The 13,343-nt window shown below is 30.6% G+C and overlaps 2 protein-coding genes across 3 annotated transcripts; one reads left to right on the top strand and one right to left on the bottom strand.

Annotated features, from left to right (window-relative positions):
- Positions 1 to 4,819: 4,819 nt before the first annotated feature.
- Positions 4,820 to 8,063, top strand: LOC126666712 (calmodulin calcium-dependent NAD kinase-like). Its single transcript, XM_050359563.2, has 8 exons — positions 4,820 to 5,004; positions 5,099 to 5,278; positions 5,553 to 5,776; positions 5,971 to 6,032; positions 6,213 to 6,434; positions 6,524 to 6,973; positions 7,061 to 7,205; positions 7,632 to 8,063. The coding sequence occupies exons 1-8, from the start codon at positions 4,995 to 4,997 to the stop codon at positions 7,869 to 7,871; spliced, it is 1,533 nt and encodes a 510-aa protein (XP_050215520.1). The 5' UTR covers positions 4,820 to 4,994; the 3' UTR covers positions 7,872 to 8,063.
- A 277-nt stretch (positions 8,064 to 8,340) lies between these two features.
- Positions 8,341 to 11,384, bottom strand: LOC126666713 (protein TIFY 6B). Of its 2 annotated transcripts, none has more exons than XM_050359565.2 (6): positions 11,168 to 11,384; positions 10,145 to 10,383; positions 9,967 to 10,060; positions 9,120 to 9,393; positions 8,966 to 9,023; positions 8,341 to 8,685 (listed from the first exon to the last, which is right to left on the bottom strand). In XM_050359565.2, the coding sequence occupies exons 1-6, from the start codon at positions 11,315 to 11,317 to the stop codon at positions 8,517 to 8,519; spliced, it is 984 nt and encodes a 327-aa protein (XP_050215522.1). In that variant the 5' UTR covers positions 11,318 to 11,384; the 3' UTR covers positions 8,341 to 8,516. The 2 variants fall into 2 exon arrangements, with proteins under 2 accessions (XP_050215522.1, XP_050215521.1); XM_050359564.2 differs by having other exon boundaries at positions 8,966 to 9,026; positions 11,168 to 11,383.
- Between the last annotated feature and the right edge of the window lie 1,959 nt (positions 11,385 to 13,343).

Genomic DNA, 13,343 nt, shown 5'->3' on the forward strand with positions numbered 1-13,343 from the left:
AATAAACTTTATGGATTATTAATTAATATAAAACTTAGATTTATAAAGATGATTTATGATCTCGCATGCAAATATTTAAATTGTAAGAATCAATTGAAGTCCCGCCTCTAATCACATGTTTGTTTAATTTTATGTTATTTGTTCTTAGAGCATCTCCACTCTAGTGCCAAAATATCTCACAATGCTATAATTTAGCATTTAGTATAAAAAACATATCTCCATTGCACTTTTATTTCATGTGCTAAATTTAGCATATGCTAAATTTTGTGCCAAATTTGTTAGAAAGTTTAGTATATGCCAAATTTTATTATATATAAATTATTTACAGATTTGCCATCAATAATAATAATCACTCATAAAACTATAAATTTAGCATTTAATTTAGCATTTTGCAATGGAGTGAATTTCAATAATATATGCTATATATAGCATTTTATCTTATTTTGTGCTAAAAATAGCATAAAAAATACAACATGCAATGGAGATGCTCTTAGCTACCACAAATAACATTTTATTTAAAGAGTTAAAGCAAAAATAAGTTTATTTAATTTCATCCAATCTCAATATGTTTCTCAAACACCCATACATAGTGTAGCCAAAGCCAGGGGACGAAGTAAGAATTCTAATATAAAATGACTAATTTGTACAAAATAAAATTTGAGAGGGCTAATTGTATAAAATTTAAAATTAAGTAACCATATTTAAAAAAAGAAAAAAAACTTGAAGGAGTAATTTTATAAAAGAAAAAATTGCGGGGGCGGTCACTACCTCAGCCGTAGTAAGGCTTTCACCCCTGGCCAAAGCCGTAGGTATTTTCTGTGTATAACAGGGACGTAAAGTTTTAGGAGATCACTGAATAATGTAAAAAAATGAAGCACATAATTTGCAAGACAATAGTCATGATTTTCCAACCATAAACAATTGTGTAAGCATTGGCAGAAAGCCTTCACAGTGATATCAATATGCCAAAGTTCTGAGAAAGTAAGAAATATATAATGATAACCACTTTTGTAAATTAAGTCTTTATTGATTATGCAAAAGTTGATTGCAAAAGCTAGTTGTGACTGTTTTTATACTACAAGCGGTTGACAAACGTTTTAAACAGAAGATTTCTATTCTGTTAAAATAACTAACTACTTAACAGACTCAACTAATTTTTTTGTGTGTAACTAACTCCTGATTTCTCGGATGACAACTCATGCTGAGCTCATGAACCTTCATGCTTTCCTTGTTGCTTGCTGATGTGGAGTTGCCTTCCACTTGAAATAACACTTTGTTGTTGCAGCAAACTGCTTGATGAGAAGCCTCAGATTGCTGAGCTGGAACTAAAGCCTCAGATTGCTGAGCTGGAATTGAATATGCTGCATTATACAATCCACATTGGTCCACTAGGACACTTGTACACACTGGCAAGCGTAAACTATTCGCCAATGAGAGTCTAATTTGTCGGTTCAAATTCTGTCTCTCTGTAACTAACAATCAACAATGGAAACTTTAAAAATCGTTATCATCCTTGACAACAACAAAAAGCATAAACTATTCTAAGTTGAGACCGCTTCCATCAATCAGGGCGGAGTTGATCTTAATACTGTGTTTTGTCACTTTGAAAAAAGTAGGACACGAGATGAATTTAAAGAAGAAGTATATTGAAAACGAAGTGCTCATTGCAACCAAGGGCATACTGTTTTGATCCCATATACTAGTAATACCCAATAGGGACAAGAGACTAAGAGAGGCTAAAATCCAAGTTCAATATTTTCATATCCGGGTGGACCTTGTTTGCACCCGAACAGAAAGAAAAATTACCAAAAAATTCAAAAAACGGAAACAAATTATAAAAATATGTACTTTTCAAGAAATTTACATTTAATACCTAAAAAATTCATAAAAATATGAAATACATTTTTATACATGCTATCAGAGATGTATTAATAATGTATCAAACATATATCAAAATGTATAAACAATGTATTTTTTTATCTATACTATATATAAAAGCACGGATGGGGGGGGGGGGGGGGGGACAGGCAAATCTACTGAATAACCCTTTTCAGTTCATTACTAAGTAAAGGTTTTATAGTCATTAACTAATTAGTTATTTAATTAATCACTATTGTAATTAAAGTCCTAATTAGAATAGGTAGCTAAATTATCTCCAATTTAGTTTTTAGTATGTAAAAAATAACTAAATTCTCTCCAAATTAGTAGGAATACCTATCTTTTAGTTTGATTTAACTATAAAATTAAAATACTGTATTTGGTCAACATATTATTATTTAAATTTCTATTTTATTATTTTTAAAGATATTATTAATAAAACTAAATTAATTATTTAATTATATTCATTATAAAACCAAAAGAAGAATAAATTCAGTAAAAAATTAATAACTAAATATATTATATTTATTTTTACAAAAATTCTTAATTAATTTAATATTAATTATAAATAAAAAAATTGATATAATTATAATAAATTTACTAATATGTACATTGAAGAGTTACGTTACGAGCCACGTGCATAGCACGTAATGCGAAACTAGTAGCAAAAAAAGTACGTAAATTGTATAAAATTTTATAATTTTTAGGTATAATTGAATATTTTTAATTAAATATATATTTTTGTAAATTAAATGATTTTTAGTAGTATAATTTTGTAGTTATCCCCACACAAAAGGAGCTTCAGTGGGATGACCTAGATTTACAGCTTAAAGTATTTTATTTTTTTAGTTTTGTTTATTTATGATTTTTTAAGCTTATTTTAGTATTTTTTTTTTCAAAGAAGAGATTTAACCTCATGATGTTAAGTTTTCTTTACTAGGGTGTTATTCCTATAAATAGCAGCTAAAAAAATGCTTTATAACTTATCATTTTAACCCACTTTCTACAACTTTCATCGCATGACAATATTTTATTTATCCAATTTTCTTTAAAAAATTATATCTCCAAAATTAACTTTTAATCCATACACTTTTTTTTATTACCATATCAAGTGAGTTATAAAAAGTGGGATAAAAAAAAAGTTATATCGCATTAGTTTTAACTTTGTATCACACACCTCAAATCTCTCAACAAAAATAAACTCCAAGCTCTGTGCTTTCTCTTAACAGTCCATGCGATTGGTTAATTTAAAAGTAGTTTTATATTAATTTTATTTGAATTTTTTAATCTCTAAATTAGTCTTAGTTTAAATTAGTTGATTATAATTTGATTGTCATTTTTTGATACTTTTCCGGAATTCATGAAAAGTTCAAAGATGGTTTTTTTGAGAGGGAAAAACCACATCCTAGTTTTATCTTGTATATTTCTGCTAAATTTTAGAGTGTCTTGGGATTTTGAAGAAATTTAATTTTTTTAGAGTAGGTAGTTTTGTTGGGAGTTGAAAACCACCTTCTAATTTTAATTTGTCTTTCTTCAATTTTTTTGAGTTAGAGAATTTAAAAGTTTGTGTTGGTGCTTAATAATGATGTTTGTTAGATCTAACTAATAATTTATAGATTCACTTTAAAGTAGCGGATGGAGTTTAAGGAGCAAGCGGTTTTATCGTAAAATCGAACGGGTTTCTTGGATTAAGACGCCGCTTTTTTGAAAAAGATCGCTGTGTTGACAAATTTGGCGGAATTCCAGTTTAATCACTCTCCTTCGATTAATTAATGCTTGTACAGTTGTACTCCATATAGTTTCATTTGTTTTTATAATTATATTGTTTGGTTTGCATTTTAAAAATATTTAAATTTTTGTTATATGACTTCCATTTATCACGTAAGCCTTCAACATATCTATCTAATTTCTAGCTTTGAGGAAAAAAAATATAAGTAGATAGATGCTTGGAATTTAGAGATAAATAAATTTAATCAATTTTCATCTATCACGTAAGCATGCATCAGTCAAAATTTATTCAATAACCATAATCTAAAATATAAAATAAATTTATGATATCAATTTAAAACGAATTAAAATTTCAATACCGAATTAAAATTAGGAGCACAAAAAAGTAGTACCAAAGAAGTATCCCAAAAGTTTTACTTTAAGATATTAGCAGAAATATTTTTCATGATTACTTTAAAAAAATATTTATGCTATCTTTGAATATAAGAATTTGTATTCATAATAAATCCTTCATAAAGGAACTAGCTAGAACTATTTCGATAAAAAAAAATCAATTTAGTATCTTTATTCAGAAATTACATGAATTATATTTATAAAATTTAAACTAATAACTTTTAAACAAATCTTCGTCCAATCGGCATCATATGCATCATCATTAATCAAGGACCAGTAGGCAAATTATAAATTAAATTTACGGTACCGCTTTGATACAAATTAAAGTTTCAAAACTAAATTGAAACTAGGGACACAATTTTGATATTATATAAGTAAATATATTTGGTTATTTAAAAAACATTTAATGGCGTAAAAAATCACAAAATTTAGCATGTTTTGTAAATTTAACATAAATTTTTAATTTTGGCAAATTAATACACTAACTTTTAATTTTTTACAATTTTAGCACCGATCAATTTTCCTTCAGAAAAATAGAGAAAAATGATGATGTGTACACCGGAATAAACACTGTTCCGGTGTCCATATCAGCATTTTTCTGACGGAAAATTGGTCGGTGTTAAAATTGTAAAAAATCAAAAGTTGATGTATTAACTTATCAAAATTAAAAGTTTATGTTAAATTTGTAAAACACGCTAACATTGGTGATTTTTTTACGTCATTAAGCCTTTAAAAAATAATGGAAAACATGTCAAAACATATATATCTCCTACTTTATTGTGAATGCATCAAATAATAATATTATGTCTCCAAAACACATTATCTAAATACCCTCTCATCCACAAAATTAATGCAAGTGAGATGCCATGTAACACAAAAATATAAAGATTAGCATGTAACTAGGAAGTAATCAAAAGCAATGAAAAATTTGTTTCCAATCTTCAAAACTTCATTAAATCAAATCAAAACTTCTCTATACCCTGGATTTCTCAGACATGGAGAGGGGTAATTAATTGATTAGATTATGCATGAAAAACTCACATTTATTTTCTTTATTTCTACATTATTATTCTTAAAGGTTTTTTTGTTTGTTTTTTAGATTATAACAACAAACCAACGTTCACTCAGATCTTTGTGGCGTCTTCGATCGGGTTGTTCATCGCAGCGATAGTGCATTATCGTCTCCGACTAAAAAAGGATCGGAAGATCGTCCCTCGTTTAAAACATAAAGCCCGCGCAGGCAAAAATGAAAAGCTTGAAAGGTTCCCTCATTATGTAGGTAAATACTTGATCTAATAATTTTCATTCATAGATAATGATGTTTGAATTTCTCTTATAATCAAATTCCAATGTTGCACGGGAACAGAAACGTTGAAACGGAAAATGCTGAAAGAAAATACGACCAAATGATATTTTTGATATTTTTTTTATAAGAATATGTTATAAATATAAAATTTAGGCGTTTCATGAAATGAAAACAAAATGCGGACATATAGATTTCGAAAAGTTTTCGTGCAATATAATCTAAACCGATGTGATTGTTGATTGTGCAGCAAGGCAAATGGGATTTAAGGATAGAAGAGAATGTCCACATCTCTGCAAATTAGCTGCAGAATATATTCGGAAAAGCGAAAGCTGCGAAGAAGATATTTTCGCATTTTTCGCCGAAGAAGCGGAAGCAGATTCGCTATTTGTGAAGCTTTTAGAGGAGTTAGAGAGGTGCATTCTTAGCTATTTTGCATTCCATTGGAGTCATGCTGATCTTATCATGCATCAGGTAACCATGGATCCGGCATAATTAAGATCTATTAAATTGTGTTTTTAATTCATCTATGAAAATGAATTTATGAAAACCGGGTTTAGATAAGAATTTTCCGTAGTTTTAACAATACAAATGCTATATTTTTTTAATAAAATGTGACAAGACATAATATAATAAGATTTTTATTTTGTTGTTCATGGATATTTCAGGTATTTAGTGCTGATGCAGAACCCAAAAGAAAATTCAAGCACATTGTAATGGCAGCAACAAGGTAAGTATTAGATAGTATATATGTTTTTTTTTCTTTATCATTGGGATCCGGACAGGGATTTTTAGCGTATTTGGAAGGAATTGAATTCACGACTTTAACAGAATGCTGCAAAGCGCGTATACATTTGAGCTATATAGCATGCCAACAAATTATTTTGTTTCTCTCTGTTTCGTAATTCAGGGAGCAAAGATTCGAGAGGGTGACGAAAAATTTGAAGGTAGCAAGGGTGTTCAATACACTAGTGGAGGAAATGAAAGCAATGGGACTAGCATCAAGTGATGACTCAGTGTGCACGGAGGTCATGGCTCCGGTGGCTCACTCTGATAGAAGTCCCGTGCTCCTCTTCATGGGCGGTGGAATGGGCGCTGGCAAGAGTACGGTGCTCAAGGACATTCTCAAAGAGTACGTCTGATTAAAATTTCTGGTTCCGCCACTGTAACAAATGAATAAAACAACTGATAACGTGCGATGATTTTGTGGATGATGAGCAGACCATTCTGGGCAGGAGCAGCAGGCAATGCAGTGATCATTGAAGCAGATGCCTTCAAAGAATCAGATGTCATCTATAGAGCCCTCAGCTCTAGAGGCCACGCTGATATGATTCAAACAGCTGAGTTGGTGCACCAATCATCGACAAATGCAGCATCGTCACTCTTGGTGACCGCGTTAAATGAAGGGCGAGACGTGATCATGGACGGGACCCTGTCGTGGTTACCGTTTGTTGTGCAGACCATAACAATGGCCCGAAATGTGCACCGAAGACGGTACCGTATGGGAGTTGGGTACAAGGAGGAAAGCGATGGAAGCATAATTGAGAACTATTGGGAGCAAATGGAAGAAGAACAACCACTTCTTGATGGGAATAAAAAGCGAAAACCTTATCGAATAGAGCTCGTCGGGGTTGTTTGCGATGCTTATTTGGCTGTTGTGAGAGGCATAAGGTATGTAGTTTTTGTCACATCAATGCTATATAATGGGTTAAACGAGGTTATTTTTCGCTGAGGATTAACTAAATTGGGTGCATACAGGAGAGCTATAATGTGCAGGAGAGCTGTAAGGGTGAATTCACAGCTGAAATCTCACAAGAGATTTGCAAATGCATTTCTAACTTACTGCCAATTGGTTGACAATGCTAGGCTATATTGCACCAATGCTTTGGAAGGCGTTCCTAAGGTACATAATATACAAGCTATGATACCTTATCACTTTTCGATCTGGTATGACGATCACGTGAATCATATTCTTAAAATATACTGTCACGTTTGTCGTCATATTAGTCGCCATTTAACGTGACACCTAATATAACACTATAATCATTTTACTTTGATCTGAATTAAAGTGATTTGAGTTGAAATAAAAATTCAAATTGATTACTAGGATACAATTTGAGTAAAGAGTGGTCTCTGAGTTTGTGACTCAAAATTAAATAACTCACTTTTGGTCATTATTTGACCTGGAATCATAAATTCAGAAACCGGATTGACCTTTTACTCGATAAAATTTAATATTCCTACATAATTAATCAGAAAATTCATGCTGTAAGAAAAGTGTTTGCATATATGTGGTACTACTACTAACACAAGAATGAACAATGTAAAGTTGATAGGATGGAAAGAAAGAGACAAGACATTGCTAGTTGATCCAGATGAAATAGAGTGTCTGAAAAGGGTTGGTAGCTTGAATGAGATAGCAGACTCTATCTATGAGCTTTACAAATCTCCGAATCCGGCTTGCGCCGTGGGTTCGATTTGGAACGACATCGTATTGTCACCCTCAAGGATTAACATCCAAAAGGAGTTGAAGTATTGTATTCAGAAAGTAGAAAGATCCAAGTCATAAATCATGTTTCAAGTCTTTATATAGTAGATGAACGATATATTTATTTATCCTACTTAATTGGATTGTATTGTATATTGTATGCACTTTCTATTTAGAATTATGCCTTCATTTTTGTCTGATTTGCTAGAAAATAGGAACACCTCATGTAATTACTTTACATCGGAAATTAATAAGAGAATCATAATTTAATCATATACCGTAAATCTAATTATGTGTTTTTATCGATTCTTTTTTGTTTCTGTTTGTTTTACTCGAAGTATATTTTTTTTATATAATTGTGGAAGGGGAGTGCTTGTGGAAGTAATCGAATCCACGACTTAATAAGAGAATCATATTATTCAAATGCGTATTTCGGATATAGTCCACCCTCATAACTGCACAAGAACTTATACTAGATTAAAGGCGCAAATCTACGTGTTTAATACTCGAGAAACAAACCGACTACTCTTTTATTTTAATTGGAGTAGAATGGGGAACAAAAATGAGCATAGAATTAAAAGTAACTTCTTATGTCAAAAAGAATATCATCTTATGTTAATAAAAATGATATTAACTACAGAATTGGACAAAAAAAACATAGACCTATGAGATGATTTTGAGTGAAAAGAATTGAACTTAAAAAAAGATGTTGAAGATTAGTCTTCATTACATAGGTATAGAGTACATTATTTTGGTTTTTCCACTCTCATTTACTGCTAACTGATGATGACTTGAAGAAGAGAAAGAACCGGTAGAGAAACCCGCGTTTTCTGATCCATTAGCACTATAATCTGAAGATTTGTTCTTCATATTGTACGGAGAGGTGCTCGTTATCCTGTTTGCATACAGAAAATAAAAGCCAAGGTGAGATACTTTGAGTAGCAGAGTGCTAGCGCTTATACCATTTGAGCTATAACTCATTCGTTGAAACTTTATATTTATATTACAGTATTTTATTTTCGTTTTTCGAAATGCTTTTGACACTCCGAAACTTTATATTAATAACGTTTTCGGTACTTTTCATATCAGCATAATATGTTTCAGCGTTTCTATTTCCATGAACATAGCTATTAAAAATGATAAACCATTGTAGTTGGGAAAGAAACTATTCATACCTTTCTTTTCGCCTCTCGAGAAACCTAGACAATGATGCTTGACGAGCTTGCGGAACAGCTGCTGCAGAGACGAACAGTATTTTCTTAACATTTTATACAAAACAGATTAACTCAATAGTGAAAAATTAGCTAGGACTAAAGATTGAGGCCACACCTGCTGGAGACAGAATTGCAGCACCAGGCCCTACAGAAGTAACTGCCTGGGAGGGTTCTGTTCGGTTACTTACGGAAGCTAAAGCTACAGGTGATTTCATCGTTGTGGTGCCACTAGAAGTGACATACATGGGGCTTGAGAGGCCTGAGCATGGAGACGTTGTACGGACTTTATGACCGATATAACCATCGACAGAAGAAGGCCTCGTAATCGGTTCTTGCACTCGAGGTGTCGATGGCGATCCATGTCCAGCCAGCAGCATAATTGCTTGAGCCTGGATGGCCAATTCAATAAAAATTCAGAGGTAATAATAAAACCACCAAATACTTCAAATGTGTTTTGGTGAAGTTCTATGATTAAAAAGTCTACAGTTTGATTTTTGACAACCCCAGTTAATAAATTAAATAATGGCAAATTTATTTATATATCCACAATTATAGCTTGTTTATCAAATATACTATATGATTGCAAAATTTTCCATTTTAGCTTATTATTTTCTTTGCCTTTCATTAAATGTATCCACAACTTGTTTAGAGTTACATGGCGCAATACTACTCTTATATGTTTAAAACTTATCTTGACATATATCATATCGCGACACATCAGCTACAAATTATATATGAATATATTTTGCAACACTCAAAAATTGATGAATCAAACTCGCATAGTTTCAAAATTATGATATATTTGGCATACACATTATAATTGTAGATAGAAATATACAATTTGTCTTAAATAATTAAGTACAAGATAGAGTGAACATATACTGTTTACATTTAATACTTTTGGTGAATATGTTATTTGACAAAAATAACTAACAAAATTGTAGAGAGCAGCAAAGTGATACCTTGTCGGGGCAAACATCATCGTAAACACATACAGATCCGCCGTAGAATATGGTCAACTGCGACGGTGCTGCTACCGATGATTTCGAACCATTTCTGCAATTTTATCCCAGCAAATTCAGTCATAAGTATAATATATTGATGATGTAGGGAGTAATACACAACTAGATTTAGATATACCTTATTAGATCAGTAGTCCCAACAACGGAAGTTGGTGTGGGATGGACCGAAACAGAGCTTATAATCGGTACGGAACCATAACAAGATTGCGAAACAGGATTCATAGAAATACTAATTGTTTGGTTTTGTTGGGTGGAAACCGGGAATATGTTCATTTGCGGACTTGGATTTGGATTTGAATATGCATCAAAACGTTGCATACAATATCTTGTTCTTCCATAATTCTTTCTATCAACACTCTGCAATTCGTAAAAAATTATAATAAAAATTATATAACGATCACCAATCCAACTTTTATTTTCATAAAAACGGGAGGTTACTATAGGAATTCAGGCTAATAATTACTTATATGGCGACAGAAATTTGCATGGTTACCGTCGCAACATAAGCTATATAGCTAGCATGAATTCTTATAGTAATCTTTAAAATAAAAGTTCGATTACTAACGTATTGTTTGGATTAGGGGTTGAGATAGGAAAGGAAGGGAAGGGAATGGTTGTAAAATTTCAACCCCTGTTTGGCAAATTTTTTTTAAAGGTTTTGAGGGGTTGAAAAATATTTCCCAACCCCCCTCAACCCTCATATGCCAACCCCCCATGTTGGGGTGTTGGATTATTTTTAACTGATATTTTCTATAAACCCTTCATTTACTTTATTATTTTCCCAAACATGGAAGGGTTATGCACAACCCTTACCTTCCTTTACCGTCCCTTACGGTACTTTACTTTACTTTAAAAACCCGTACTTTACTTTAATGTCTTCTCTCCCAAACAAAGCCTAAAATATAACAAATTTAATCTCGGCAAATTTATGTAAAAAGTCAATGGTCCGAAAAAGAAAAATCAACCTGCCTTGTCATTTGACTAACAGTTAACTGAAAATATTCTTAAGATGCACAAAAAGAACTCCCTAGCTAAAGAATCATTTCCGAAAACGAAACGTAAAATCGCAGAACTCATACAAGTTTTCATTCAACAATATCAGGAAATATCAAAAAAAATTAAGATAATGGATAAAACTAACCTGCGCCATGCTGGAAAATTGGTGCTTGGTAGAATCATAAACACTTTTTCTTGGATTTTCTTCCACATCAGAGTTAAATGATAATAATTGAGGACTTGTAGAAACTTTGTTTGAGAATGACCACTGCATTGCTGATGCTGAAAATTTCATTCAAACTTCAAAACTAAATGAATTAACTTCCTAGTTGGACCCATGATTGTATTACTTATTGAAAACTTAAGATCTGGCATCATTACTCATTACAGAATAAATTAATAAATTAATTACTCTCGGGTCCTCCATATTTGTCATAATTCACATTTTTGTCCCTCTTAGTTGAAAATCAAACGGTATAGTCCTCCATTTTTGTTTCCATTGACGTTTTAGTCATTTTGTTCAATTTTGGTGTTATTCAACTAAATCAAAGGATTTAATTAAACAATAATAAAGTTCAATTTGATGCTTAAAATTATATTTTTAATATGCATAAACAAACATTATATTAGTATAAAATTTCATGGCTTCAATTTATTTTTTTAATATTTGTTAAAGTTTAAGTACATGAAGTAAGAAAATTAAAAAAAAATATAAGTATAAGAAAATAGGTAAAGGATTTTATACCAAAATTGATAGCGGGAAACCACCACAATAAATTTAAAGGTTAGGATGTAACTGTAAAATTACAAGATTTAGTTGTAATTGATATTTTATGGAAAAAAATTAGATTTAAATTGTGTTTAGACTTTCATATAAATTAGAAAGTTCAAGGGACTAATAGATAAAAAGAATTATGTAATTTAATTATATAAATAAGGTTAAATTAATTTATAAGTACTCTATCACATGCTTACATAAAAACTGACCTTTGAATCCTTACAAAACTTTGATTGAATAATTAAATGACTCAAAAGTAAGACCAAATTGCAATCTGACAAGTTTTAAATGAACAGATTATTATATTGATCATCAATGTAGGCAAACCATAAGCCAAAAGAATCTTTACATATTTTATACAAATAATCGTACAGTGACAAAAAAAATTAAATTTATTTTTTAAAAACTATTGCATCTGCAGCAACGTTTAAAGTAAGATTAAATAAGTTTTGTGAAAGGGTCAAATGCAAATTTATATAAAGTAATAACAACAAGTGACGATGAAAAAGTAATAAGCAAGCAACTAATTTATTTATTTTTACCAAAAGATAATATACTATTGTTGATAAATCGACTATAAAAATCTCAAATCTAATCACAGAGGGACATACCTATTCTTAGGCTAGGTAGATTTTAGTCTCGACTGGAACCTTTTTTTTTCTTCTAAAAATAGAAATAATTTTTTAAATAGAGGTAGATTTATAGTAAATTCAGAGTTAGATAAAAGTTACGCTCCAACTGGAAAATTACAAGTGAATTAGAAATTAAGTCTGGGCTGAAAAATAATTTGGTTTCGCCATGCACCCACAATATCAGTTTAAATAATTACAGCAAAGCAAGAGCATTATAAATATCTAAAACACCTCCTAAAATAATCTATTAAATAAATTCTGAAAAATTAGATGTAGAAATAGATTTAACCAAATGAGAGTAATAATTTAGAGTTAATCATCCAAAATATTAAATAAATTCTGAAAAATTAGATGTAGAAATAGATTTAACCAAATGAGAGTAATAATTTAGAGTTAATCATCCAAAATATCTCATCTTTTTGACTTTTTTTATTTATGGCCTCGCTTTTTTAAAAACCTCAGTTTTAGCCAATTTTCAATTTCAACTGTAGTCATTAGTTCAAATTAGTGGACAAAATTCAAATATGTCCTATATATTCCAATTTAATTTTTATCATCAAAAAATCCAAACATGAAGTTATATGAAGGGTATATTAGAATTTGTTTCCTGCTTAAATTTGAACAGATTGATATAATTGAAATTGGAAATAGAAAAATAATTTAAAATTGAATAATATAAAAGATGAAGTCATGATATACGAAAAATTCAAAAAATGGGAATTAACTTACAAATCTCAAAAAATATAAATCTATAATAAAAAGGTTAATCAAGCTGTAAAATTTTATATCTGTAGACTAATCTCCAAACAAATATAGATTCAACGATCCACTTGTTGCGGAACGATTTTCAGATGATATTTTACAAAATCTTCGCTTTTGGAGAAAAATAAAATTCAGATAAGATAGATAAT

Source organism: Mercurialis annua, linkage group LG2, assembly GCF_937616625.2.
Source record: "Mercurialis annua linkage group LG2, ddMerAnnu1.2, whole genome shotgun sequence".
Lineage (NCBI taxonomy): Eukaryota > Viridiplantae > Streptophyta > Magnoliopsida > Malpighiales > Euphorbiaceae > Mercurialis > Mercurialis annua.